Source organism: Chiloscyllium punctatum, chromosome 15 (genome assembly GCF_047496795.1).
Source record: "Chiloscyllium punctatum isolate Juve2018m chromosome 15, sChiPun1.3, whole genome shotgun sequence".
In the NCBI taxonomy this organism is placed as follows: Eukaryota; Metazoa; Chordata; class Chondrichthyes; order Orectolobiformes; family Hemiscylliidae; genus Chiloscyllium; species Chiloscyllium punctatum.
Window position 1 is genome coordinate 68,223,096 of NC_092753.1, and position 27,485 is coordinate 68,250,580.

General features: G+C 40.6%; 1 protein-coding gene across 1 annotated transcript; it reads right to left on the reverse strand.

Annotated features, from left to right (window-relative positions):
* Positions 1 to 1,288: 1,288 nt before the first annotated feature.
* LOC140485917 (NXPE family member 3-like) lies at positions 1,289 to 23,351 on the reverse strand. Its single transcript, XM_072584364.1, has 4 exons — positions 22,704 to 23,351; positions 18,157 to 18,208; positions 13,913 to 13,934; positions 1,289 to 1,833 (listed from the first exon to the last, which is right to left on the reverse strand). Exons 1-4 carry the CDS (start codon positions 23,306 to 23,308, stop codon positions 1,289 to 1,291), a joined length of 1,224 nt encoding a protein of 407 aa, XP_072440465.1. The 5' UTR covers positions 23,309 to 23,351.
* Between the last annotated feature and the right edge of the window lie 4,134 nt (positions 23,352 to 27,485).

Here is a 27,485-nt window from a genome sequence, read left to right on the forward strand (position 1 = left end):
AAAAGACCATCAATTGAGAAACTGTGGTTCCATTTTGCACATGTTCTTGTTGAAATTGAATGTAAGGACACAAAATCATAAATTGCTGGAGAAGCTCAGCAGGTCTGGAAGCATCTGTGGAGAGAAAGCAGAGTCAATGTTTCAGATCAGTGACCCTTCTTCAGGTTGCTGTCTGACACATGCTGGATTTGATCAATTTTCCAATGTACTTCACTTTTTTTTAAGAAATCTTCATGCAAGTAATCAATACCCACATGCCACTGGGTTGAAACCCTAATTCTAAAGAGATTAATATATGTGAATATAAATTACACATCTATTATCACACTGTAAGTAGGCCTGTAAATGGGAGTGGGAATGGGTGGTAGTAAGATGGTGTGAGCCATGGATGTGTGGAGCCTGAAATATTTGTGAAGCCACAAAAAATGAATTGGCAAAAGTTTTGGCATCGGCCTTTGAGGGTCACTTATTGGGATTATACAGTTCATCCACATGTCCCTTAAGATTTCAACTGGGGCTTAACTGCATCATATTTGCTTGATTTGATTAAAAGACTTCTAACTGTCTGTAATAGCTGGATACTCGGCAACACATTGTAATGCCCCAAATAAATATCCGCAGTCATAGCATTACCAGCAAGATAGCAATAAGTCTAGCAATTTCGCTTTGAAGCAGTTGTTGTACCATAAATGCTGGTTTTTAAAATAGAGTAAACTAGAATAGAGGCCAACGCATAGAGAATAAACACAAAGTTGTAGTTCAAAATTATTTTAAAAAATTATACAGTCACTAGATATAATTCTCCCACATTAAAGGATGGCAAGAAAGGGCAACCTTTAATTTAGCTATGTCACATAAAGCATTGAAAGTTAAGACAAACGTGGGACTGAGTATCTCCTAATGGAAGAATCTTTCTCCAGGTCAAAACTTCCACCTAAGATTCTGACACTACTGGGTCAAGATGCATTCCATATCATTCCTAGAGGAAAAGTCGGTAAAAGAATACTAATACTTGGAAATGAATGTAATAGATGAACTGGAGCTCCATTTTAAAGCACACAGAAAGGTCATGCCACTATGTCTCCTTCACCAGTTCTACTGCCTTTTTTTGCAGTCATGCCACTGAGGGAGAACCCACAATGGAAATAACTGCAATTCATATTCAACTTTGACATTCCAAAATTTAGGAGTTTTGATGGCATTGTAATTTTTCATTGTCCTTTAAATCAATTGAAATTTCATGATTACTGAAAACTATTGAAACAAATTTAAAATGAATTTAACACTTTTACAACGGACACACATATGAAAGAAATACATCTATTTCATTCTTTATAATGATGCTTTTGGGATGTAATTCATGAGGTAGGTAATGTGCTATTGTCATCTCCCAGGCATCCACAAACGCCACGTTGATGCCCTCAAACATCTTTCTCATCACTAAGTCAAGTTGATAGGAATACCAGTCACTGTTGTAGAGACTGACCTCCCCTGGAAGGGCCTGGACATTGGCAGTCTTTATTATAACCAGTGTATCTGGGCTCCTTTCCAGCAATCGTAGAATTGACCTGCGGATATTCTGGAGCCTGCGGATGTATGGTTCAACTGGGAAAGTGTTGAAATGACACCAAATGGTGAAGGCTATAACAGTGTTCTTTCCACCTTTAATCTCATCCAGTTTATTTGCGATGAATGGCAGGTCCTGACTTGAAATGGGGAGGATTCGGATCGGTGTTCCATGAGCATGGTATTCCACCTTGATTTTGTTGTCTATATCTAAAGCAAGATGTGGCCCCGTCTTTCTCGGATTGCCAAGATCAAACTTCCTCAGACCTAAAACAGATACTATGTAATTAGTGTCACATTATCAAAATAAATTCATATCTTCTTGTCACACTAGCCCATCCAATCAGTCTTCATTCAATCATGCTAGATGCCCCACACCATACTTTATTATATTATCACAAACATTAATCCTGGTATTTTCAATGAACACAAAAACGTCTTTACAACCATAAAGTGGAATGTCTAGCTCAACTTGTTTAAACAAGTGACTTTTTTGATACATTCATATGATGGTGCACATATACTCTCTGTTTTTATTGACTATCTTCAGTGAGAAATAATAGCTTTATGCTCTTCATTTCCCTTGCATTGAGGGATTTGCGAATGATTCTGTATGACCTCCATCAGTTCAGTCAAGACAAATAACATCATTCTTAGGATGCCTACTCTCTCTATATATATTAGAGAAGTTATAAGGCAGTTTGTTGTTTCTTTTGATCCTGATTACGATTATCTGAATGAACTTATCTTGACATTTATATGCAAGGTAAGAAGTAGATGCTTTCCCCACTTTACCTTCAATCCAAAGTCTCTGCATTGCCTTTGGGAGTCTGCTCTGCAATCTATTATAAGGACATCACAAGGAATGTTTCGAAGCTCCTTTTTAAAATCCTTTACACATCTTTTAAGTTGATTCATTTCTAAATATGAGTCTATTAAAAATTTAGAACTTAATTTTCCATGTACATTAGCTTTTATGTTATACTGTGCAACAGTAACGCAATTTGAAAGTAAGAATTAAGAAAGGCCACAAAAACTAAACAATACAAACTTAATAAGGGTGCAGAAACAGAGATATGTGGGGATTCACATACAAAACTTTGAAGGTGATAGGACCAGTTGAAACTATTAAAATACATGTGGAAGCATAGTATAACAAGGCAAGAAAATTATGGTAATCCCCTTCACAAAACACTGGTTAGCATATTGTAGGTAGGATATTTAGAGGAGATTTCTCAGAATAATACAATAAATAAGGCACCTCAGTTAACTGGAAAGACTAGAGAAGATGTGATTATTTTCCTTAGAGCAGTGAAAGTTAAGAGAGATGTCTAAAGTTATCATGGGTTTGATACTATAGTAGAGGGAAATAGTTCCTGCTGACAAATAGGTTTGTACCCAGTAGACATAGAATTTAATTAAATGACTAATGATCTACTGCAGGACAGGATAATAAGAAGAATGTTCTCATGCAGTAAGTCTAGAGTGCATTGCCTGATTGGATGATAGAAGCAGATTCAAAAGGAACTTACAGAAGAAATTTGAATGTGTATTAGAAAAAGAAGAATTTGCAGTGCTATGGGAAAGAATTTGCAAGTTTAACTAATCAGATAACTTTTACATTTAGCTGCTCCAGTACAGTTACAACAATGACTTTTACCCAACAATCTGGGAAACTTCCCAGTTATATATTGTAGTGAAAAAGTCGGGCAAATCAAGCCCAGTCAAATACCACTCCATCAGATTACTTTTGATCATAAGCAAGTGGTGGACGGGATCAAACAGCACTTGGTCACCAAACTTTGCTTACTAAGCCCTCAGTTTGGATTCCCCCAGGGCCACTCAACTTCTTACTTCATTACAGCCTTAACATGGATTACCATGGCCTGAACTACAGAGTTCAGTTGAGAATGACTGTCTTTATCATCAAGGTCACATTTGACAAAATATAGCATCAAGAGGTCCCAACAAAGTTAGAGTCAATGTGAATCGAAAAAGACTCTCCACTGGTTGAAGTCAAACTGAGTATGAAAGATGATGGTTGTGGTTGGTGGAGGTCAGTCATCTCAGCTCTAGGACATCACTGCAGTATTAGGGCTTACCTAATCTAAATGGACTGTGGAGTGATTCAAGAAGGAAGTTTACAAGAGCCCTCTCACTCAGCCTGGTGCATTAAATGTTGGCCTAGCCAGCGATGCCGATATCCCATGAATGAATGAAAAAAAGGCAGCTGTGCAGATAAATCACCTCTACTGCTATAAATTTCCATCTTTCTTTGAGTCTAATAAATCAATGACAAAAGAAATCATGGCAAAGAACATAGAACATAGAACTATACAGCACAGAACAGGCCCTTCGGCCCACGATGTTGTGCCGAACTTCTAACCTAGATTAAGCACCCATCCATGTACCTATCCAAATGCCGCTTAAAGGTCGCCAATGATTCTGACTCTATCACTCCCACGGGCAGCACATTCCATGCCCCCACCACTCTCTGGGTAAAGAACCCACCCCTGACATCTCCCCTATACCTTCCACCCTTCACCTTAAATTTATGTCCCCTTGTAACACTCTGTTGTACCCGGGGAAAAAGTTTCTGACTGTCTACTCTATCTATTCCTCTGATCATCTTATAAACCTCTATCAAGTCACCCCTCATCCTTCGCCGTTCCAACGAGAAAAGGCCGAGAACTCTCAACCTATCCTCGTACGACCTACTCTCCATTCCAGGCAACATCCTGGTAAATCTTCTCTGCACCCTCTCTAAAGCTTCCACATCTTTCCTAAAGTGAGGTGACCAGAACTGCACACAGTACTCCAACTGTGGCCTAACCAAAGTCCTGTACAGCTGCAACATCACTTCACGACTCTTGAATTCAATCCCTCTGCTAATGAACGATAATACTCCATAGGCCTTCTTACAAACTCTATCCACCTGAGTGGCAACCTTCAAAGATCTATGTACATAGACCCCAAGATCCCTCTGTTCCTCCACCTGACTAAGAACCCTACCATTAACTCTGTATTCCGCATTCTTATTTGTTCTTCCAAAATGGACAACCTCACACTTGGCAGGGTTGAACTCCATCTGCCACTCCTCAGCCCAGCTCTGCATCATATCTAAGTCCCTCTGCAGCCGACAACAGCCCTCCTCACTGTCCACAACTCCACCTATCTTCGTATCATCTGCAAATTTACTGACCCACCCTTCGACTCCCTCTTCCAAGTCATTAATAAAAATTACAAACAGCAGAGGACCCAGAACTGAACCCTGCGGAACTCCACTTGTAACTGGGCTCCAAGCTGAATATTTACCATCTACCACCACTCTCTGCCTTCGACCGGTTAGCCAGTTTTCTATCCAATTGGCCAAATTTCCCTCTATCCCATGCCTCCTGACTTTCCGCATAAGCCTACCATGGGGAACTTTATCAAATGCCTTACTAAAATCCATGTACACTACATCCACTGCTCTACCCTCATCCACATGCTTGGTCACCTCCTCGAAGAATTCAATAAGACTTGTAAGGCAAGACCTACCCTTCACAAATCCGTGCTGGCTGTCCCTGATCAAGCAGTGTCTTTCCAGATACTCGTAAATCCTATCCCTCAGTACCCTTTCCATTACTTTGCCTACCACAGAAGTAAGACTAACTGGCCTGTAATTCCCGGGGTTATCCCTATTCCCTTTTTTGAACAGGGGCACAACATTCGCTACTCTCCAGTCCCCTGGTACCACCCCCGTTGCCAGTGAAGACGAGAAGATCATTGCCAACGGTACTGCAATTTCCTCTCTTGCTTCCCACATAATCCTAGGATATATCCCGTCAGGCACGGGGGACTTGTCTATCCGCAAGTTGTTCAAAACGTCCAACACATCTTCCTTCCTAACAGGTATCTCTTCTAGCTTATCAGTCCGTTTCACACTCTCCTCTTCAACAATACGGTCCCTCTCGTTCGTAAATACTGAAGAGAAGTACTTGTTCAAGACCTCTCCTATCTCTTCCGACTCAATACACAGTCTCCCACTACTGTCCTTGATCGAACCTACCCTCGTTCTCGGCAAAGGTAGCAGTTTACTCAGGAAGAGAGGGTATATCCAAGACTTTGGTAAGATATCAGTTGTCATTCAATGGCACTGACAATGGGAAATAATGCAATTAGGTCGGTCACTGATTTTACAAAATACACAATTTCACCTTGCTTTAAAATTAATTTTTCAGTGAGATGGATTTGGTTGTAATTATCCAAAATTTTGCCTATTTTTAAAGTGAGGTTAGAAGATGAGGAAGGAGGACTCTTATTCTGCAGTGGTAGTGAGCCTACCTCTGAGTGAGGGGGCCTGGTTCAGTCCCATTTTGCTCCAGAGATGTGTTCTAACATCTCAACTCTGAAGAGATTGATTTGGAAAATATCTGTTGTCCAAAGAATGCAGTGAACTGGGAAATGTAAAATACATAGAAGATAAGGAATAATTGGATTAGTGTGTTAAGAATTATTTTACCACCATTTATTTGCACATCATGCAAATGGACTGTGGAATGGTTCAAGAAGGAAGTTCACAAGACCTCTCTCACTCAGCCTGATGCATTAAATGTTGGCCTGGCCAGCAATGCCCACGTCCCATGAATGAATGAAAAAAAGGCAGCTGTGCAGATAGATTAAATTATCACACCATTTGCATATCCTTAGTGTTATAGAATGTTTTCATTTGCTGTTATGTATAAACAATTTGAAAAAATTTCTACATCATTTGGCGAAGCATAGAAGCTTACATGTTGAAATGTAAGGCCTTTTCTAATATTGAAGATGCTGGGTTATAAAAACTAAAGTTCTACAGTGGCATATTTAATGGCTGGTGCATTTACAGAATTACAAGTTTAATTGGAAGCAAGTTTAATAACCACAAATAGGAATTCATTATGGGAAATGGTGGTGGAAAATTGCAACAAAATTTTGTCACAGAAACTAAGATGATCGACAGGAGGTACAAGATTTCTAGTGAGAGATGTAATGTAAGAAGAGCTATACCAGGTTCAGAATGTTAACTCTGTTTCGTTTTCCAGACCTAATGAGTTTCTCTAGCATTCCCTGTATTTATTTCAGGTTTCCAGAATCCACAGCACCTGGCTTTTATTTGAAAATTTTTAAGGTACTATTGTTGATTATAGAATCCCAGAAATGTCAATACAGGAGGATGTCATTTAACCCAGCATTACCATCTCCAATTTTATTAATTCGAATCCTATTTTCCAATATTTTACACTGCACATTGGCTATTTATCTTTTTATATAATCATGAACAAATCAGTACAGAAGCAAGGAACTTGGCAGGTCTATTTGCATGTGTTTATTCATAAATCTTCTAACTAGAGTTACTTGTCAGGAATTTAGAATTAGATTTTTCCAGTTGAATTCAATGGAAATAAAACTCTGAAGTGATGGACAACACGTGGCTGATTTGTCATTAACCATCTTATACTGTTTCCTTAAAAGGTTATCCACATTATATGTAATCATTTATTCTGCTCAACTCAAAATCATTTTATTTATACTCAACCTATTTACAAACTATGGCATATGGATTTTGCCCTAAAGTGTATTGTGCACAAATGACAATTCATCAAAATTCATAAATGTAAATACTCGAGTAAATAGATGCTGATTGAGAAGTTTATGAAATTTAGCTTGAGACTGAGTTATAAATAACATGTAAAGCAGATTTCAACACAATTCAAAAATGTCAGAGCAATAGCTGAGCCTAACCTGACACAAATTCAGTCAAATATTCAAACCACTGGCGTATAGTAGAATCTCCAAGAATATAAACATTTTTCCCACGGAGACAGTCTGTGATAACTACAGGAGTGTTAAAACGTCGGATGTTACAGCTTGTTGACATCCATTGGTCCTGATAATAAAATCCAGCTGGTGAAAGCAACGGCTTGCCGGGGACACATTCTCTGAGATCTTTACCTGAGAATTGGAAAGGCAAGACTGAAACATGAGCTAAGATACGTAAACACTAATACAGGCCTTAAACATACATATGAGTAGAGAATGAAAAATATGTAACATTCAAGATAAAGACTTTTAATTGGAAATTCTCAACCACCCTAGTATTGTGCATTTAAAGCAATAGGTAGCAATAACGTGGATGCTGCCTGAACTGCTGTGCTCTTCCAGCACCACTAATCCAGTATTTGATTTTCAGCATCTGCAGTCATTGTTTTTACCAAATAGGTAGCAATGTCTACTTAGGAACTATATGTTCAGATAAATGGCTGGCAAGGCATTTTCTAAACTCTTCCACATTTTAAGAAAAAACTTATTCGGAAAGCTTAGCGACCACAGTGAGCTCACTGCCTGTCATGAGAAAACACAAAATAGGAAATCTGACCATCGGAATACACTGGAATAATTGTTTACTTCTTGGGAACTGTTTAAACAAAACACACCAAAAGATGTACATGCTAAAACAAATGCTTATTTTAAAATCAGTTATGTATTTCACACAAGCGTCCATTGTTTTTCAATCTTCTACTGGACACTTTGGCTCTGTCTTTAGTGACTTCCCAGCGCCTACTCCTAGTCACATTCTAGTGTGGCATCACTTCCATTCCATGGAAAATGCCTGATCCGAAGCATTCAAACACAGTCATAATGTCATTCTTTTGAAGAAGGCCACTTGGCCTACTACCATCCATCTCTCCAGAAAGCATTCAAGTCAGTCTCACATTTCAGCTTTGGATGACAAAATCATTGACTGAGAGATTTTGAGGATTTTTGGTCCCATTGTATTTTATTGAGATAGCAAGAGGATAATGAAAGAGGTATGGAGGCAGAAGATGGTGTAAAGTTCTTTCCCACAAACACCCTTGTCAATTTGTCCAAAACCCTAAATCTGTGTCACCTAGTACTTTGTCAGCTAATATGAACAACTTTTAATTTACCATATCTAACCTTGTCATAATCTTGTACATCTCCATCAATTCTCTCTTACATTTTCTTTGCTCCAAGGAGAATAATCCTAGTTTCTCCACTGTCATTCACAGAACAATTCTGGGTAAACCTGCTCTGTACCTTTTCAAAGAACATGCCTTTTCTTTCTTTGCCAATCCCTCTGAAATGTACTTTTGATTATTCAAATTCCAGCCATGGCCATTTTGCATCCATGATTCAGTAAAGCCAATTTCAACTTATTTACCATATATACTTGTGTAAAGGTTGAAATTTGAAGACTTTTTTTATAAGCTGAAATTAGGGGGTCGACTAAGACACAAGGTATTGTTTTCGAGGGGATGAAATTCATGCTCGGTATGAGTCAAAAAATAGATGAACAAGAGCTAGGTTTCTATATAAAATAATAAACAACAAAAGAAAAAAAACTTATGGTCATTATTGAATATTTGTCTACAAAATAACTGTCTCCATTCTGCCTGCTACAGTAGAATGGTACAATGGTTCCCCCTGTATCCCTGGGGGATATGTTTCAAGACCTACTGCAGAAGCATATCTAAAGCTGTTCTGTGCATTTGTGGTATAATTTATACCATAATTGAACTTTTAGAACTGACTGGAGATGTAAGATAATCCTATGAATTATGTTGATAATTGAGGCAGATATTATTAGGCAGAAAGACTTGCAATTAAATCAGTCATATGAGGGTATGCTGCTTTCAAATCTCTTGTACTTTTTGTATTGTTTATGTTTCTTGGATACTAGTAAAGTTAAACAAAGTAAAATGGCCTCAGCTTGTACATACTTTCATACTATATCAGTCAATATCTACAGTGGTTGAGTACGAGATTCATGGTGAAGAAAACAATTTATATTCAAGTCTTGATTGTCATTTGCATTTCATCTTCGAGTAGTATTTTGCAACAGTATTTACTGTGGAAAAGGATATGGGAGATATAGACTGTAGGGAAACAGATGGTGACATCTTGCAAAATGTCCAGATTACAGAGGAGGAAATGCTGGATGCCTTGAAACGGTTAAAGGTGGATAAGTCCCCAGGACCTGACCAGGTGTACCCGAGAACTCTGTGGGAAGCTAGAGAAGTGATTGCTGGGCCTCTTGCTGAGATATTTGTATCATCGATAGTCATAGGTGAGGTGCCTGAAGACTGGAGGTTGGCAAACGTGATGCCACTGTTTAAGAAGGGTGGTAAGGACAAGCAGGGGAACTAATGACCAGTGAGCCTGACCTCGGTTGTGGGCAAGTCGTTGGGGGGAGTCCTGAGGGACAGTATGTACATGTATTTGGAAAGGCAAGGACTGATTAGGGATAGCCAACATAGTTTTGTGCGTGGGAAATCATGTCTCACAAACTTGATTGAGTTTTTTTGAAGAAGTAACAAAGAGGATTGATGAGGGCAGAACGGTAGATGTGATATATCTGGACTTCAGTAAGGCGTTCAACAAGGTTCCCATTGGAGACTGATAAGCAAGGTTAGATCTCACAGATTACAGGGAAAACTAGCCATTTGGATGCAGAACTGGCTCAAAGGTAGACCACAGGGGGTGGTGGTGGAGGGTTGTTTTTCAGACTGGAGGGCTGTGACCAGTGGAGTGCCACAAGGATCGGTGCTGGGTCCTCTACTTTTTTCCATTTACATAAATGATTTGGATGTGAGCATAAGAGGTGTAGTTAGTAAGTTTGCAGATGACACCAAAATTGGAGGTGTAGTGAACAGCGAAAAGAGTTACCTCAGATTACAACAGGATCTGGACCAGATGGGCCAATGGGCTGAGAAGTGGCAGATGGAGTTTAATTCAGATAAATGCGAGATGCTGCATTTTGGGAAAGCAAATCTTAGCAGGACTTATACACTTAATGGTAAGGTCCTAGTGAGTGTTGCTGAACAAAGAGACCTTGGAGTGCAGGTTCATAGCTCCTTGAAAGTGGAGTTGCAGGTAGATAGGATAGTGCAGAAGGCATTTGGTATGCTTTCTTTTATTGGTCAGAGTATGGAGTACAGGAGTTGGGCAGTCGTGTTGCAGCTGTACAGGACATTGGTTTGGCCACTGTTGGAATATTGCGTGCAATTCTGGTCTATTGGAAAGATGTTGTGAAACCTAAAAGCGTTCAGAAAAGATTTACAAGGATGTTGCCAGGGTTGGAGGATTTGAGCTCTAGGGAGAGGCTAAACAGGCTGAGGCTGTTTTCCCTGAAGCGTCAGAGGCTGAGGGGTGACCTTGTAGAGGTTTACATAATTATGTGGGGCATAGATAGGGTAAATAGGCAAAGTCCTTTCCCTGGGGTTGGGGAGTCCAAAACTAGAGGACATCGGTTTAGGGTGAGAGGGGAAAGATTCACACAGAGGGTGGTATGGGTATGGAATGAGCTGCCAGAGGAAGTGGTGGAGTCTGGTACAATTGCAACATTTAAGAGGCATTTGGATGGACATATGAATAGGAAGGGTTTGGAGGGATATGGGCCGGGTGCTGGCAGATGGGACTAGATTGGGTTGGGATATCTGGTTGGCATGGACAGGTTGGATTGAAGGGTCTGTTTCCATGCTGTACATCTCTATGAATCTCTAACTCTAGTAAGTAAGTTTTTAAGTTTTAGCAAGAGAAAGACAATCATAAACATGTCAATTTCTAAATGGTCATTTAAATGGGAAACATACCTTCCAGGCAGCCCCCAGTCTCTGGTTCTGGAATACGTTTATTACGTTTGGGCCACAGTAAACCATGGATAGTGGAAACCAATTCTGCAGATTACAGTAATTCTGAAAACCTGGAGTGGAGCCAGATGGCTGGTGGACCAGAAGACCCAGAACAGAATGGTACAGCCAGCAGACTGGAAAGCCGGAGCAGAGCGCAATGGGTAGGCACAATGACTCATAAACATTGACCTGTAACTGTGTAGAACTAGGGTCAAGGTATACACGAGATATGGAAAATACAAGACTTTTTTGGACAAAAATAAAGGGTCTGCTTATACATGAGATTGGAGTCAAGATTAGAGTGGTGCTAGAAAACCACAGCAGGTCAGGAACGTTTCCTTCATTAAGCTTTTGCCTGAAACGTCGATTTTCCTGTTCCTCGGATGCTGCCTGACCTGCTGTGCTTTTCCAGCACAAGTCTAATCTTGACTCTGATTTCCAGCATCTGCAGCACTCACTTTCTTCTTATACATGAGATTGACCTATATACAAGTATATACGGTATTTCAATTATTTTTTTCATATTTTCAATGAATGGGCCATCAATTCATCTATCTTGCTGTGAATGAATTCAGGTGAAAGGGCCTTTCCTTCTGTTTTTTTTTAACCATTTCCTCTTCTTTGACACAAAATATTGGTTTGCACTTTCCCAACATTAATCTGACTGTGTCCAGAACTTTACATTTTTCAAATTTCTGAAGAAAACATGAAGCTGAACATATTAATCAGTTGTGAAAATTGTTTTTTGTATGGACTCAGCTTAAAAGAATATGTCTAGACAAGGTACGTGATTAAATTAAATTCAGTAAAATATTCAAGTTAAGGAGAAGGATGAAATAATAGATTCATTATAATTTGTAAGATGAGAAGTTTGCTACTTTTTACATTTTGCTATCTTGGCCTTCCAGTTTATGCAACTGCATGTAACAACCTTGAATCTGAGGCAAAAAGAACGTTTGAATCATAAGGAACAGGTTGATACCAGTTTTAATAAAGATTTTTAAAAAAGTAAGTTAGATGGGACCATGGGATTGATGCAGATTTGAGGGTTTGGATCTGTGTATTGTACCAGGAAATGTGCAAGAAGATTTATATTATTATGGATTAATTCCCATTGGTAATGTGGTCTTATGTCAATGTAAGACTGGTGGAATGCTTAAAGTGACTCAACTTATTGCAAGTTAATGACTAGCTTTTAAACTGTTAGATGATACGGAACAGAGGTATGGTGTCTGGAAAGCCCTAGGTAAACTAATACAGTTCCAAAAAAAAAGTCGTTTTGAAGTTGGGGTGGGTTGCAGAGCTCTTTGTCGTAATGTTATTTCATTCTAGATGGGAAAAATCGATGGAACTCAAAGAAACCTCATTCTCAAACAAAGGAAGTTAGACCATAAGACTATAGGTTTTAGGAGCAGAAATTAGGCCATTCAGCCCATCAAGTCTGCTTCGCCACTCAATCATGGCTGATACATTTGTCAGCCTTTCTTCATTCCTGAAGAAGGGCTCATGCCCGAAACGTCGATTCTCCTGCTCCTTGGATGCTGCCTGACCTGCTGTGCTTTTCCAGCAACACATTTTCAGCTCTGATCTCCAGCATCTGCAGTCCTCACTTTCTCCTGATACATTTGTCAACCGCATTTTCCTGCTTTCTCCCCTTAATCCCTTTGATACTCAAGAACCTATTCATCTCAGTTTTAAATATACTCAGTAACCTGGTCTCCACACCCTTCTGTGGCATTGAATTCCATAGATTCACCACTCTCTGGCTGAAAAAGTTTCTCCTTATCTCCATTCTAAAAGGTCTTCCCTTTACCCTAAGACTGTGCCCTTAGGTCCTCGTCTCTACGACCAATGGAAACAATTTCCTCATATCTACTCTGTCCAGGCCATTCAGTATTCTGTATGTTTCAATTAGATTCCCTCTCATCCTTCTAAACTCCATTGAGTATAGACCAAAAGACCTTAAATATTCCTCATTTATTAAGCTTTTCATTCCTGGGACCATTCTCATGAACTTTCTTTGAACATGCATGAGGGCCAATACATCGTTTCTGAGATATGGGGCCCAAAACTGTGCACAGTACTCCAATTGTGGTCTGATCAGAGCCTTATAGAGCCTCAGAAGTACATCCCTGCTTTTAGATTCAAGTACTTTCAAAATAAATGCCATCATTGCATTTGCCTTCCTACCTACTGATTCAACCTGCAAGTTTACCTTGAGAGAATTCTGCACTAGAACTCCCAAGTCACTTTGCACTTCAGACTTCTAAATTTTCTTCCCAAGTCCATGTCTATGTCTCTGTTCTTCCCAACAAAGTGCATGACTTCACACTTTCGGACATTGTACTCCATCTGCTACTTCTTTGCCCACTCTCCTAACCTGTCTATATCCTTCTGCAGCCTCCCTGCCTCCTCAGTGCTACCTGTCCCTCTATTGATCTTTGTATCATCTGCAAACTTAGCCAGAATGCCCTCAGTTCTTTAATCTAGACTGTTAATGTATAAAGTGAAATTATATGGTTCCAACACTGAGCCTTACAGAACACCACGAGTCACTGCCTGCCATCCTGAGAAGGACCCTTTTATCCTCATTCTCTGCTTTCTGCTGGACAGCCAAGCTTCTATCCATGCTACTACCTTGCCTCTAACACCGTGAGCCCTTATCTTACTCAGTAACCTCCTGTCCAGCACCTTGTCAAAAGCCTTCTTGAAGTCCAGGTAAATAACATCCATTGGCTCTCCTTGGTCTAACCTGCTTGTTACTTGCTCAAAGAATTCTAGAAGATTTGTCAGGCATGACTTCCCCTTGATGAAACCATGCTGACGTTGTCCTATTTTACCATGCACTTCCAAGTATTCAGAAATCTCAACCTTCACAATGGTTTCCAGGCCAAGGTTAGGTTAATCAGTCTGTAATTTTCTATCTTTTGCCTTACTCCCACTTTAAACAGCGGTGTCACATTAGCAATTTTCCAGCCCTCTGTGACCCTTCCTGATTCTAGTAATTCCTGAAAGATTACCACTAATACTCCCACTAGCACTTCAGCTATCATCTCCCTTAGAACTCTGGGTACATCTGGTCCAGGTGATTTATCCACCTTCAGACCATTCAGTTTTTCTAGCACCTTCTCTTTGGTGATGGCAGCCATGCTCAGCTCTGCCCCTTCACTCTCTTCAACTTTTTGGATGTTACTCATGTCTTCCACTGTGAAGACTGATGCAAAGTAATTATTCAATTCCTCAGCCATTTCCTTGTTTTACACCACTACTATCTCTCCAGCATCATTTTCCAGTGGCCCAATGTCCATTTTTGCCTCTCTTTTGTCCTTTTATACATCTAAAGAAATTTTTACAGTCTTCCTTTATATTATTGGCTAGCTTACCCTCATATTTAATCTTCTCTCTCCTTAATTCTTTTTTTGTTGCCACCAATTGGTCTTTGTAAGCTTCCCAATCCTCTAATTTCCCACTGCCCTTGGTCACATTACATGCTTTCCCTTTAGCTTTTATGCTGTTCCTGACTCCCTAGTCTGCCAATGGTTGCCTCATCCTCCCTGTACCATGCTTCTTTTCCCTTAGAATGAATCTCTGCTGTGTCTCCTGAATTGCTCCCAGAAACTCCTGCCATTACTGTTCCACTGTCTTTCCTGTTGGGCTCCTCTCCCAGTCAATTCTACCCAGCTCCTCCCTCATGCCTCTGTAGTTGTCTTTATTCATCTGTAATACTGTTACCCCTGATTCTATCTTCTCCCTCTCAAATTGCAGCGTAAAATCAATCATATTACGATCACTGCCTCCTAAGGGTTCCTTCGCCTTCAGCTCCCTGATTAAGTCTGTCTCATTGCACAACACTAAATCCAGTATTGCCTGTTCCCTATTGGGCTCCATCACAAGCCACTCCAAAAAGCCATCTCATTGACATTCCACAAATTCCTTTTCTTGCAATCCACTACCAACCTGATGTTCCCAGTTCATCCGCATATTGAAATCCCCCATGATCACTGTAACTTTGCCTTTCCTACACATCTTTTCTATCTCCTGGTGTATCTTGTGCCCCAGCTCCTGACTACTGTTTGGAGGCCTGTAGGTTAAATTATAAATGTTTATTGAATTCTTCCCCACCCCAGTTCTTTTTTTTATGACTGTGACTTAGTATTCCAAGCTACCTTGCCAGAAGAAATGTTTTCTCAGAATGTTCTTTGTCAAACTCTTTAAGAATGTTTAAGGGGCTTGATTGGCAGGTGGGTGAGGGCATTCAGTTAGCTACCCAACTGAATGAGTCTTAACCCATCTATAAACAGCTTGAATTCTACACTTTTTCCTATACTTTATTTTGGTAATGCATATTATATTCTTATGTTTCTATTCCAATTCAGATGTCAGCCCTGAAGTCCATGTAGTTAACTAGTTTAATGATATTCAGCAGAAGATTCCAACCATTGCAACAGCCTAACTTCAACAATTTTTTGTCAGCGTCAGGAAAGTGAGTGAGATGGTAGGATGAGCTTGGTGTTGGGTGGGTGTTGAGGGAGGGGATTGGATGTGTTATGGTTCCGATTGAGTGTAAGGGCAATGGTTGGGTGTTGAATATTGGGACAGTAGTCAGGGTGCTGTCAGATGTTGTGGATGTAGGTTTTGATGCCCTAGATAGTTTGAGGTTGAGCAGGAATTGCTCAGATGATTGGGAAGTGGTGGAGTGGGGTGGGGCAAGTTCAATGCTGACTTTAACAGTGATTGGGTATCAGATTGGTCAGTGTGAGTGATTGGAGCTATGCTTGCTGTGGATCATAAAAAGGAATTCAGGCTTGTGTACTGTTTAAGATTGTTGCTGCACTTTTCAAGTTCCATCATGTTAATTTTAAATGCTTGGTTGAATGGTGGTTGGTTAGCTCAGTTGTCTGGAACAGCTGGCTTGGGCCACTAGTAAATGCCAACAGTGTGGGTTCAATTCCTGCACTCACCAAGCTTAACATAAAGGTCCTGCCTTCTTGACATCACTTAGAGGCATGGTGATCCTTAGACTAAGAGTAATGCCTGGAGACTCCTCCTTTATTCTTTGTCATGTAGTCCTTTTGTAACAAAAGCTTGCTCATCTTCCAAATCCTCATCATTCCAAAATGATTCTTATTTTTCATTTGTACTGAGCCAACCCAGCTATATCTTTGTGCCACCTCTTCACATTCCTCTCCCATTTACTTTCCAATTTAACTTTGTAATATCAGCAAAACTGCACAGGTTATATTTAGTCGCTCATTTAATACCTCACTCTTGTTTATATGTAACTGTGGCTCATGTAGTGGCCCTTGCTGTAGAGGAGGCCTCATTCCTGATGAAGTGCTTTTGCCCAAAATGTCGATTTTCCTGTTCCTCAGATGCTGCCTGACCTGCTGTGCTTTTCCAGCACCACTCTAATCTAGACTCTGATCTCCAGCATCTGCAGTCCTCACTTTTGCCTTGCTGTATAGAGCCAGTTACAGCCTGGCAACCCAGAAATACTTCTCCCCCTCACAGTTTTCTGCCTATTAACTGATCCAAGCTAACAAATAGCTACCCAACTGAATGGGTCCTAGCCCATCTATAAACAGCTCGACTTCTGCACTTTCTTTCTATACTTTATTTTGGTAATACACATTATATTTTTATGCTTCTGTTCCAATTCAGATGTTAGTCCCGAAGTCCATGTAGTTAACTAATTTAACAATATTCAGCAGAAGATTCCAATAATTTCAACAGCCTAACTTTAACAATATTTTGTCCACGGGTAACATTATGATGTCTGGACTGATGACCCTCCAGTTTCAATGTAAAATTTGAAGTGACTATACCCCGTCAGATCCTGAGTGTCATTATGCCGGTTCTGAATTTTTTTTAAAAATCCTCTTCAACTGTGTTACTACATCGCTCTGGAGTAGGAGAGGCTCAAACCCAAGCCTTCTAGATCAGAAGCAGGAACACAACCAGTGTTACGCGAGAGGCTCTGTGTCTGATTCTGACACTACAGAAAGCAAATGAGAACAACGTTTCGCAGGCTGCCTGCCTTCCATATCAAGTCAATTATTGGCCAGGGTTTAGTGCTCTGTGGACTAAGTGATGTCGCACGGCAGTTTCAGGGACAATTAACTCACTGTGTCAAGAACGTTCACTCGACTGAGCACTAATTAGGTACTGTGCGGACTTGTTCTTCACCTTTACCACCACTGTTACAATTACATGGCAACAAGAAGAAAGTAGGCATTACTTCGCCTTTTTACTTTTACTGCACTCCCATCTCAAGCTGTCGTCAGAGGGCTGATTAAATCTAATTCATTGTATGTGGTGCTGTAGGGATTCTACAGTAACAATAGGTGCACTGTAACTCAAATGAATGCAAACTTATCAAGATTAGATTCCCTACAACGTGGAAACAGGCCCTTCAGACCAACTAGTCCACACTGACCCTTCAAAGAGCAACCACCCAGACCCATGCCCCTACATTCACGCTGACTAATGCACCTAACACTACAGACACTTTAGCACATCCAATTCAGCTGACCTGCACATCTTTGGACTGTGGGAGGAAAGCCACACAGACACAGGGAGAATGTGCAAACTTCACACAGACTTGCCCGAGGCAGGAATTGAACCCAGGACCCTGGTGCTATGAGGCAGCAGTGATAACCACTGAGCCACTGTGCCGCAAGATTTGTCTGAGAGCACCCTATTCACACTAAAGAAGTTATAAAAGATGATTATGCTCAGTCGATAATAAATGAGGTAACTCACTAAATTATACTTAAACAAGAGAAAGTAGGCATTACATATTTAAGTGTTTGCAAAGAACTACCTCATGTTCCATCTAATATCTGACACTGCCTATCCCCTCATCAGCATAATAATTCAGACTTCTCTTACCTGCATGAGGTGAAGGCTTTACAGTTACATGAGCCAGGCCACTGGGCAATATGGGCTTCTTGACATTGACTTGACTGAAAATATATGATTGTTATTATTGCATGTTTGATCTTCATGGAAAGAATGATTAGCTTGTATGATTGGAAAATACAGTTTCACTTGTTCCATTCCTTGCTAATCTCATACAGAAAGGTTTGGTTTAAAATTACTTTCACAGAATGGTTTCAGATGTCACTCAAATTCTTGGTTGGTCAGAATGGCAGGACTATCTAAACAACCTTCATTTTTCCACTAGTTGGGCTCCACTGGTGAGTGTAATAGCCTAAGCTAACTTTCTGATCACAAGTTACAAAGTTGGGTTCTCCAGCCTGTTGCAGATAATCCTGCCAAAAGGACAATGGAACTCTAAAAGAGAAGGTCACATTGTATTAATATGAACATCAAAATTAGCCTCAGTGCTGTCAGTAAAGTGGGGTTAATTCATCAAAAAAAATGTTTAATAGTACTGAATTGTTCAGTATTGCTGAAAGGCATTCTGATGGACAATGCACCCATTAACACTGATTGACAGATGTCAGACAGATCGTATTTAAATTATAAATCAAATAGTTTGACTCCGATTAGTCAGAGCATTGTCTGAGAAATGAACCAGTGAATGGCTGCTAACTAGTTTGTAGTGGTGAAATGGCTCAGCGTGTGTATATGTTCATTTTATCTGGAAAGAATGGGGGTCCCTTGAATTAATGTATTTAACTTCTGGTATCATGTCTGTGACACCACTGTGAACTTGGATGGCTGTAGTTGTCAGCATAATTCCCTGCACGTTCAAGATGCTCCAGAAAAAGAAAAATGACAAAATCACATCTAATGTGATCCTTCCAGTATGGTGGTGGGTAGGGCTTCTGACTCCTGGGCTCAGCCATTTCATCCAGTTTTCATTTCATTGCTTTTCTTTTTTCTCTCTTTTATTGTGTTTTTTTCCCTTTTTTTGCCATTTATTTTACTTATCCCTCCTGGTGATGACGGAAGAGGTGCATTTGGGTTTCCAGTGGCATTTGAGCCCAGCACAGATTCGTGGAGGTGATGGTGAGGTTGAGTTTGGGTCCAGGATGAAACCTGGCACCATCAGCAGTGGTTGCATTGACGAGTTGGGCATGATACAGACTCATGGCCCTGGTGGAGTTGGGTTTGTGCCAATGTGGTACCCAGTAGCATCTGCTTTGGTGTGGTCCATCAGGGGCTCATGATAGTGAGATGGCGGGATGGTGCCCAAGATTGGCAACTTGCATTCTGGTAGTGGCTGTGTGGCAAAGGGGACTTGAGCCTGGCCACCAGGCCTATGGCCCATGATGGAACACTTAACAAGATGGACTGTAAAGGTGAACACTTCTTCTTTAGTTCTTCATTTTTCTGCCTTAATACTCTCCGTTTTGGTTTATTTTTCTGTGCATTAAGATGGTGCCAGATAATGGCCACAGCATACAATATAACACTTCTCATTGTATTTTGTAACAAAAAATTAAATCAAATCATGTTAGATGCTGTGTTGCAAGCTTTGTAATCTCAGCCATGTTGTGTGTGGTCAGTACCTCGCCTGTTTGCGAATAGACAAAGGTCATGCTATTTTATATGATCTCCCAGGCTTTGGGATGTACAGTATCACATTGTTGAGTTAAGTGATTGAGGGCAGGCATGGAGAGGTTTTGTTCAACTGCCATCACAACATCTTCAAAAATTCTGCTCCTCTCTCTTTGGTCTGCAGCAGGTTGTGCAAATTTAGTGGCCATGCTATAGGTGTCAGAATAGCATTCTTGTCCATGAACCAAGAAGTTGTGCAGCCCCAGTACTTGAACACAGCACCTTGGTGGAGATTGTTGCTTTTCAGAGATGTTAAACCAAGCCCCTTCACATACTCTCAAAACTGAAGTAGAAGAGTCCATGGAAGAAGAGGACGTCTATCTGTGTTCTGCTTGATATTGATCCTTTAATCAGCATCACTGAAACATGATCCACTTATTTAGTTCATTGCTTTTGTCGAACATTGTAGTGTTCTAATATTGGTATCCCATTTCATTACATTGGAAAAGCAATTTCTGCAGACAAGTATCTAAGACACTTTGTTGGCTATGAATTGACTTGAGTTGTCCAAGGATGGAAAATGTGCTACATAAAAGATAGTGTTTCTTATTTACTCATCAGATCTAGGCATCACTGACTGGCCAGTGCTGGTGAGCTGCCTTCTTGGACTTCTGCCACACTTTGATGCAGGTAAACTCCCAACAATGTTTGGGAGGGAGTTCTAGGAATTTGACTCAGTTGACATGAAAGGAGTGGTAAGATATCTCCAAGTTAAGAAAGTGAATGGTTTGGGGGGAAACACGCAGGAACTTAGTGGTGGTGCTCTATTTATTTACTGCTATCATCCATCCATTTGGTTGTAGTTATGGATTTACGAGGTACTGTCTAAGAAGCCTTTATGAATTTCTGCAGTTATCTTATAGACCGTACATTGTGCATCGTTGGTGGAGTAAGTGATTGGCTGTGGATGTGGTTTCAATCAAGCATATTGCTTCGTCTTGGAGAATCAAGCTTTTTAACTGTTGTTGGAATGGCACTCATTTGGGCAAATGGAGAATATTCTATCACACTCATGATTTGTCTTGTTGATCATGATTAGGCTTTGCATAGTCAGGTGGTGGGATATGTGCTGCAGCATTCCTAATCTCCGACCAGTTCTTGTAACCATGATATTTTTATGGTTAGTCCAGTTCACTTTCTGCTCAATGGAAAGCCCCAGGTTGGTGATGGTGAGATTCAGCAATGGTATTACCATGCAATGTTAAGGATACAATTGTTATATTCTCTCTTGTTGTCTGTCACTTGTCTTGTGTGAAAGTTACTTGTCATGTATCAAAACAAGCCTGGATATCATCCAGCTCTTGCTACACTTGGACATTGTCTGATTGACATTAGACTAACAAGATTGGAATTCAAATGCAGAGTTCAAATGCAAGTTTCAGAGTTACATACTATAAATCTATTGGTTTATGATTTAGCTTCGGAACCATAATTACTCAAGCTGTATTTTGTTGAAAAGTCTCAAATGGACTCAGTCTAATGCTGCTGCATGGAAGGATATCTTCAACTGCTGCCTTTTTAGATTCATTTACAAGATGAGGGTATTCCTGGCTAGACCAGCATTTATTTCCCATCACACAGGGCAGTTGAGAGTCAACCAAATTGCTGTGGGTCTGGAGCCACGTGTAGGCTAGACTAGGTAAACATAGCAGATTCCTTCCCTAAAGGACGCTAGTGAAAAAATGGGTTTTTCTGATAATCGACAATAAATTCATGGTCATCATTAGACTCTTAATCCCAGTTTTTTATTGAATTCAAATTCCACCATCTACCGTGATAGGATTTGAACCAAGTCCCCAAACATTTCCTGGGTCTCTGGGGATTAATAGTCCAGAGATGATAGTGACATTTTCACTTAATAGGCAACTTTTAAAGTCTCTGAAATGCCCTTGGATGATGCAATTGCATGTTCTATTGTTAGAAGAACAGTCACTACATTCTCAGGGCCAATGAAATCGGATCAGTAATAAATGTGGTCATCCCATCAATGTCCTCATTCTGACCATAGCCAGCAATTAACTGTAAGAGAAAAGGTCAAGAATGCCCACATGAACAGGCCCAGGAGGTTAGAGGTTGGAACATTTTTGAGTTAAGGACAGGGGGTGGAATAGAGGAAGAGTGCCTGAGTGATTTTACAGAAGAGGGTTTGAAAGAAGGGTGAAATTTGTTAAATTTTCTTGTTAAATTTTCAATGTATGCTTAACTCAGTGAAATTATTTGACTGTCAAATAAATCTTCTCTGTAACTCCTGTGCAACTCCTGTCCGTAACCAGATTTGAAACAAAGGGATTGTGAAGGAGGGCGTTTTGAATTAATCGTAAAATTAACCAGATTTGAGACTGCAGCCAAAGTGTTCTATCTTGCCTGACACGGGTCTTTCCAAACAAACTAGTCAGTGAATGTGGAAGCTGAGGATCCTATTTCAAAGGGTAAAAACTGTTAAAATTAGAAACGTTAGAAATACTAATTGTTTAGAAAGCGGGCAGAAACTTCATGTTCCTTCACCCATTCTACAGTTATATGTAAGTGATCTTTGGTGACCTGTGATTTGATTGAAAAAAAGCTTCCCTGACTCTTAATAAAACCTCCAATTAAATGTAACAGAATGGTATAATACTCTAAGATTTTCAATATTGGAATTTTGAATTGACATTCCAGTATCTAGCTCTGTTATTATGAAGTTAAAAATCACACAACACCAGGTTATAATCCAACAGGTTTAATTGGAAGCGCTAGCTTTCGGAGCGTTGCTCCTTCATCAGACAACCACCTGAAAGCTAGTGCTTCCAATTAAACCTGTTGGACTATAACCTGGTGTTGTGTGATTTTTAACTTTGTACACCTCAGTCCAATACCGGATTCTCCAAAACATGTTTTTATGAAGGTCACAGAAAGGAAGATAGAGGACATAAAAGTTTAAAAAAAGCATACCTTTGGAAATAATGACCTTCTTCTCCTTCTAAAAGGTTCTGCTCATAGCCCGCCATAATATGGTTGGTACGAGCAGAGCAGGGAAGCTCCTTTGGTTTGTAACAGAACCAAGGCTCCCCAGTCCTGATATCAGTAAAGTTACAGAGTGGTTGAGATTGAGACAAACAAAGATTACACACAGTGGTCTCGGAGACAGCTCCTGATTTGAAGGTACTTTTAAAATATACTCTCTCTGGCCGTTCCTCGCGTAGTCTTTTAAGTGCTTCGATCCCTTCACTGGGATGAACCAGTAAAACAGAGACTTCAACTTTTCCCGGCCAAGATAAGTTAAAATTGATATAGTAAAATCCATTTTGGTTGTCTTTAACTGTTCCTGCTGAACCAGCTTTTAAAGCTGGGGTGTGGATCCGAGCTTGTAGATAGTCACCCCCATATTGCTTAGGGTGGTCTTCAAAATCATACATCTGCAGCATCACTTGTAACTGATCTCCCACATAGAAAGTCTTTGCAGAATTTAAAATTACAAAGTGACTGTGTGCTGGGTTGCTGCTTTTCTGAAAGGGCACAGCAGAGTTGGGTGGTTTAGGCCATTTGATCATTTTCATAAGGAACGTTCCCTCTGATCTTTCTTCAGGGGTGAAGCTGTGAGTCTGGTATCCACATTGCACCAGTCTTTCTGTCCAAAGATCCCTCCTGGGCTGCATTTGTTGCTTCTTTCTGGAGTTAAGTATGGGAAGTGGGTAAATCCTCCAGTTCTGTTTTGACTCATATATTGAAGCATTATGATTCTGTGTAAAAGAGCAACTTTTTAAATAATCTGTACATAATAATTTCTATTTCCAGTTTTAGTGACTACGTTTCAATGCTTTTCAATTGTGTCGCAACAGATTGGGGTTCATCGTTAGGATTTGAGCAGTTTGCATTTCAGATTCATGATTTGAACAGGTTTGGACAGATCCAGTCTGAGATTTGGACAGATCTGAATAGATTTGGGATGTGATAAAGCCCAGTAGATTTAAACTCTCGCAGGTTGGTGTTCTCGATCTTTAAATAAAACGTAAGTGAGACAATTTGTTTAATTTCAGTGACTTGTGGTTGATTAAATTAAAAGTGACAAAATAGCTAAAGAGGTTCTGAGATTTGAAGATGATTCTCAAATTTGCCAAGAAAGTTTAGAAGGAAAGAAAAAGGCCATACTTTTAGAATTAGCAAAGAAGTTTGGGTTTAACTAAGGACAAAAGTAAGCTGAAATTGTAAGAGAGTTACTCAAACATTTGGTGTGTCAGAGATACAGACAAGTGAGGGAGAGTTAGAAAAACTTAAATTGCAATTGACAAGAATGAAGTCAGAAGATAAAGAGAGAGAAAGAGGAAGGAGAGAGGGAGAGAGAAAGAAAAAAAGGGACAGAGAGGAAAAAGAGAACGAGAGAAGTTTCTTAGCTGAGCAAGAGAGAGAATTTGAACTTAAAAAGTTGCAACTTAGTCAGCAAAGTCAAGTTAACAGGATGGGGATTAAAAGAGTAATGACATATACAAATAGAACATAGAACATAGAACATAGAACAATACAGCACAGAACAGGCCCTTCGGCCCATGATGTTGTGCCGAACTTCTATCCTAGATTAAGCACCCATCCATGTACCTATCCAAATGCCGCTTAAAGGTCGCCAATGAATCTGACTCTACCACTCCCTCGGGCAGCGCATTCCATGCCCCCACCACTCTCTGGGTAAAGAACCCACCCCTGACATCTCCCCTATACCTTCCACCCTTCACCTTAAATTTATGTCCCCTTGTAACACTCTGTTGTACCCGGGGAAAAAGTTTCTGACTGTCTACTCTATCTATTCCGCTGATCATCTTATAAACCTCTATCAAGTCACCCCTCATCCTTCGCCGTTCCAACGAGAAAAGGCCGAGAACTCTCAACCTATCCTCGTACGACCTACTCTCCATTCCAGGCAACATCCTGGTAAATCTTCTCTGCACCCTCTCCAAAGCTTCCACATCTTTCCTAAAGTGAGGCGACCAGAACTGCACACAGTACTCCAAATGTGGCCTAACCAAAGTCCTGTACAGCTGCAACATCACCTCACGACTCTTGAATTCAATCCCTCTGCTAATGAACGATAATACTCCATAGGCCTTCTTACAAACTCTATCCACCTGAGTGGCAACCTTCAAAGATCTATGTACATAGACCCCAAGATCCCTCTGTTCCTCCACCTGACCAAGAACCCTACCATTAACCCTGTATTCCGCATTCTTATTTGTTCTTCCAAAATGGACAACCTCACACTTGGCAGGGTTGAACTCCATCTGCCACTCCTCAGCCCAGCTCTGCATCCTATCTAAGTCCCTCTGCAGCCGACAACAGCCCTCCTCACTGTCCACAACTCCACCTATCTTTGTATCATCTGCAAATTTACTGACCCACCCTTCGACTCCCTCCTCTAAGTCATTAATAAAAATTACAAACAGCAGAGGACCCAGAACTGATCCCTGCGGAACTCCACTTGTAATTGGACTCCATGCTGAATATTTACCATCTACCACCACTCTCTGACTTCTACCGGTTAGCCAGTTTTCTATCCAATTGGCCAAATTTCCCTCTATCCCATGCCTCCTGACTTTCCGCATAAGCCTACCATGGGGAACTTTATCAAATGCCTTACTAAAATCCATGTACACTACATCCACTGCTCTACCCTCATCCACATGCTTGGTCACCTCCTCGAAGAATTCAATAAGACTTGTAAGGCAAGACCTACCCTTCACAAATCCATGCTGGCTGTCCCTAATCAAGCAGTGTCTTTCCAGATACTCGTAAATCCTATCCCTCAGTACCCTTTCCATTACTTTGCCTGCCACAGAAGTAAGACTAACTGGCCTGTAATTCCCGGGGTTATCCCTATTCCCTTTTTTGAACAGGGGCACAACATTCGCTACTCTCCAGTCCCCTGGTACCACCCCAGTTGCCAGTGAAGACGAGAAGATCATTGCCAACGGTACTGCAATTTCCTCTCTTGCTTCCCACATAATCCTAGGATATATCCCGTCAGGCCCGGGGGACTTGTCTATCCTCAAGTTGTTCAAAATGTCCAACACATCTTCCTTCCTAACAGGTATCTCTTCTAGCTTATCAGTCCGTTTCACACTCTCCTCTTCAACAATACGGTCCCTCTCGTTCGTAAATACTGAAGAGAAGTACTTGTTCAAGACCTCTCCTATCTCTTCCGACTCAATACACAGTCTCCCACCACTGTCCTTGATCGGACCTACCCTCGTTCTCGTCATTCTCAGGTTTCTCACATATGCATAGAATGCCTTGGGGTTATCCTTGATCCTATCCGCCAGGGATTTTTCATGCCCTCTCTTAGCTCTCCTAATCCCTTTCTTCAGGTCCCTTCTGGCTATCCTGTATCCCTCCACTGCTCTGTCTGAACCTTGTTTCCTCAACCTTATGTAAGCCTCCTTCTTCCTCTTTACTAGACATTCAACCTCCCTCGTCAACCAAGGCTCCCTCACACGACCATTTCTTTCCTGCCTGATCGGTACATACATATCAAGGACACGTCGTATCTGCTCCTTGAAAAAGTCCCACATTATATGTCAAAACTCTGCCACATTTTGACGAGGAAGATGTTGAAGCCTTTTTTATTTAATTTGAAGAATTGGGTAGACAGATGGGGTTGTCCAAGGATTAAGGGGTAATGCTAGTTCAGACTAAACTGGTAGGCAGACCTAGTGAGGTGTTTGCCGCACTGTCAGATGAGGCGTCAAGAGATTATGAAGAGATCAAACAGGTTATTTTAAGTGCTTATGAATTGGTAGCAGAAGCATATAAACAGCAGTTCAGAAAGGTAAAGAAGGAACCAGGTCAGACTTATGTTGAACGGATTAGCCATAGTCATTTTGATAGATGGGTGTGTGCTTTAAAGATAAATAGGACCCATGAGGCTCCAAGAGAGATTATTCTGCTGGAGAACTTTAAAAATTCACTTTCAGAGATTGTAAGAATTTATGTGGAAGAACAGAAAGCTCAGGAAGTGAGAAGAGCAGCAGAATTAGCAGATGAGTACATAATGGTGCATAAGACAAGCTTCTGGCCAGACTTTTGTCTTGTGAGGGACAGAAGTCGGGAGAAGAGGAGATCCTATACTACGAAACCAAAAGTAGAGAACACTGGTGTTTACTAGTGTTAAATAAGGTTTAAAAAAGAGGTTGGAAAGGAGGTGAAAGGCCTCACTGTGATAAAGTGGGATACATCAAGTCACAACGCTGTTTATTAAAGAAAAGCACTGTGGGGAAAGATCTGGCAAAAGAAGCTAAGCCAGTGTCATTAATGAAGATAGTAAAGCAAACCCCAAGAAGAGCTGAAGAGCTGCAGGACAGCACACAGCCTAGACAGGGGCTGCGATTGGAGTTAGTACCTGATCACTATAAAGAATTCACCTCTGTGAGTAAAGTTCACTCAGGAAGAACAGGGGGAGAAAGGTAGGAAGTTATAATTTTGAGAGATACAGGATCTAATGAGTCGTTGATAGTAAGGGATGAGTGAATTTTCACTCTTTCTGATTTGTTACCTGAGAGTGTGGTAATTTGTAGGATTTATGGACAGGAATTTAGCATTCCCCTATGTAAGATCAGGTTGGAGTGCCACCTCAAGACTGGGGAAGTTACAGTGGGAGTGATTGACAGAATGTCAGTTCCAGGAATCCAGTTTGTTCTTGGAAATGATTTAGTAGGATCCAAGGTGGGAGCGACACCCTTTGTTGTCGAG

Coding starts and splice junctions, on each gene's coding strand:
- LOC140485917 (XM_072584364.1), bottom strand. CDS start 23,308: ATGAAAATGATCAAATGGCCTAAACCACCCAACTCTGCTGTGCCCTTT. Junction 18,209..22,703: donor GAAGGTCATTATTTCCAAAG/GTATGCTTTTTT, acceptor ATATATTTTCAG/TCAAGTCAATGTCAAGAAGC. Junction 1,834..13,912: donor GCTGGACAGGAGGTTACTGA/GTAAGATAAGGG, acceptor TATCTGTTTTAG/GTCTGAGGAAGTTTGATCTT.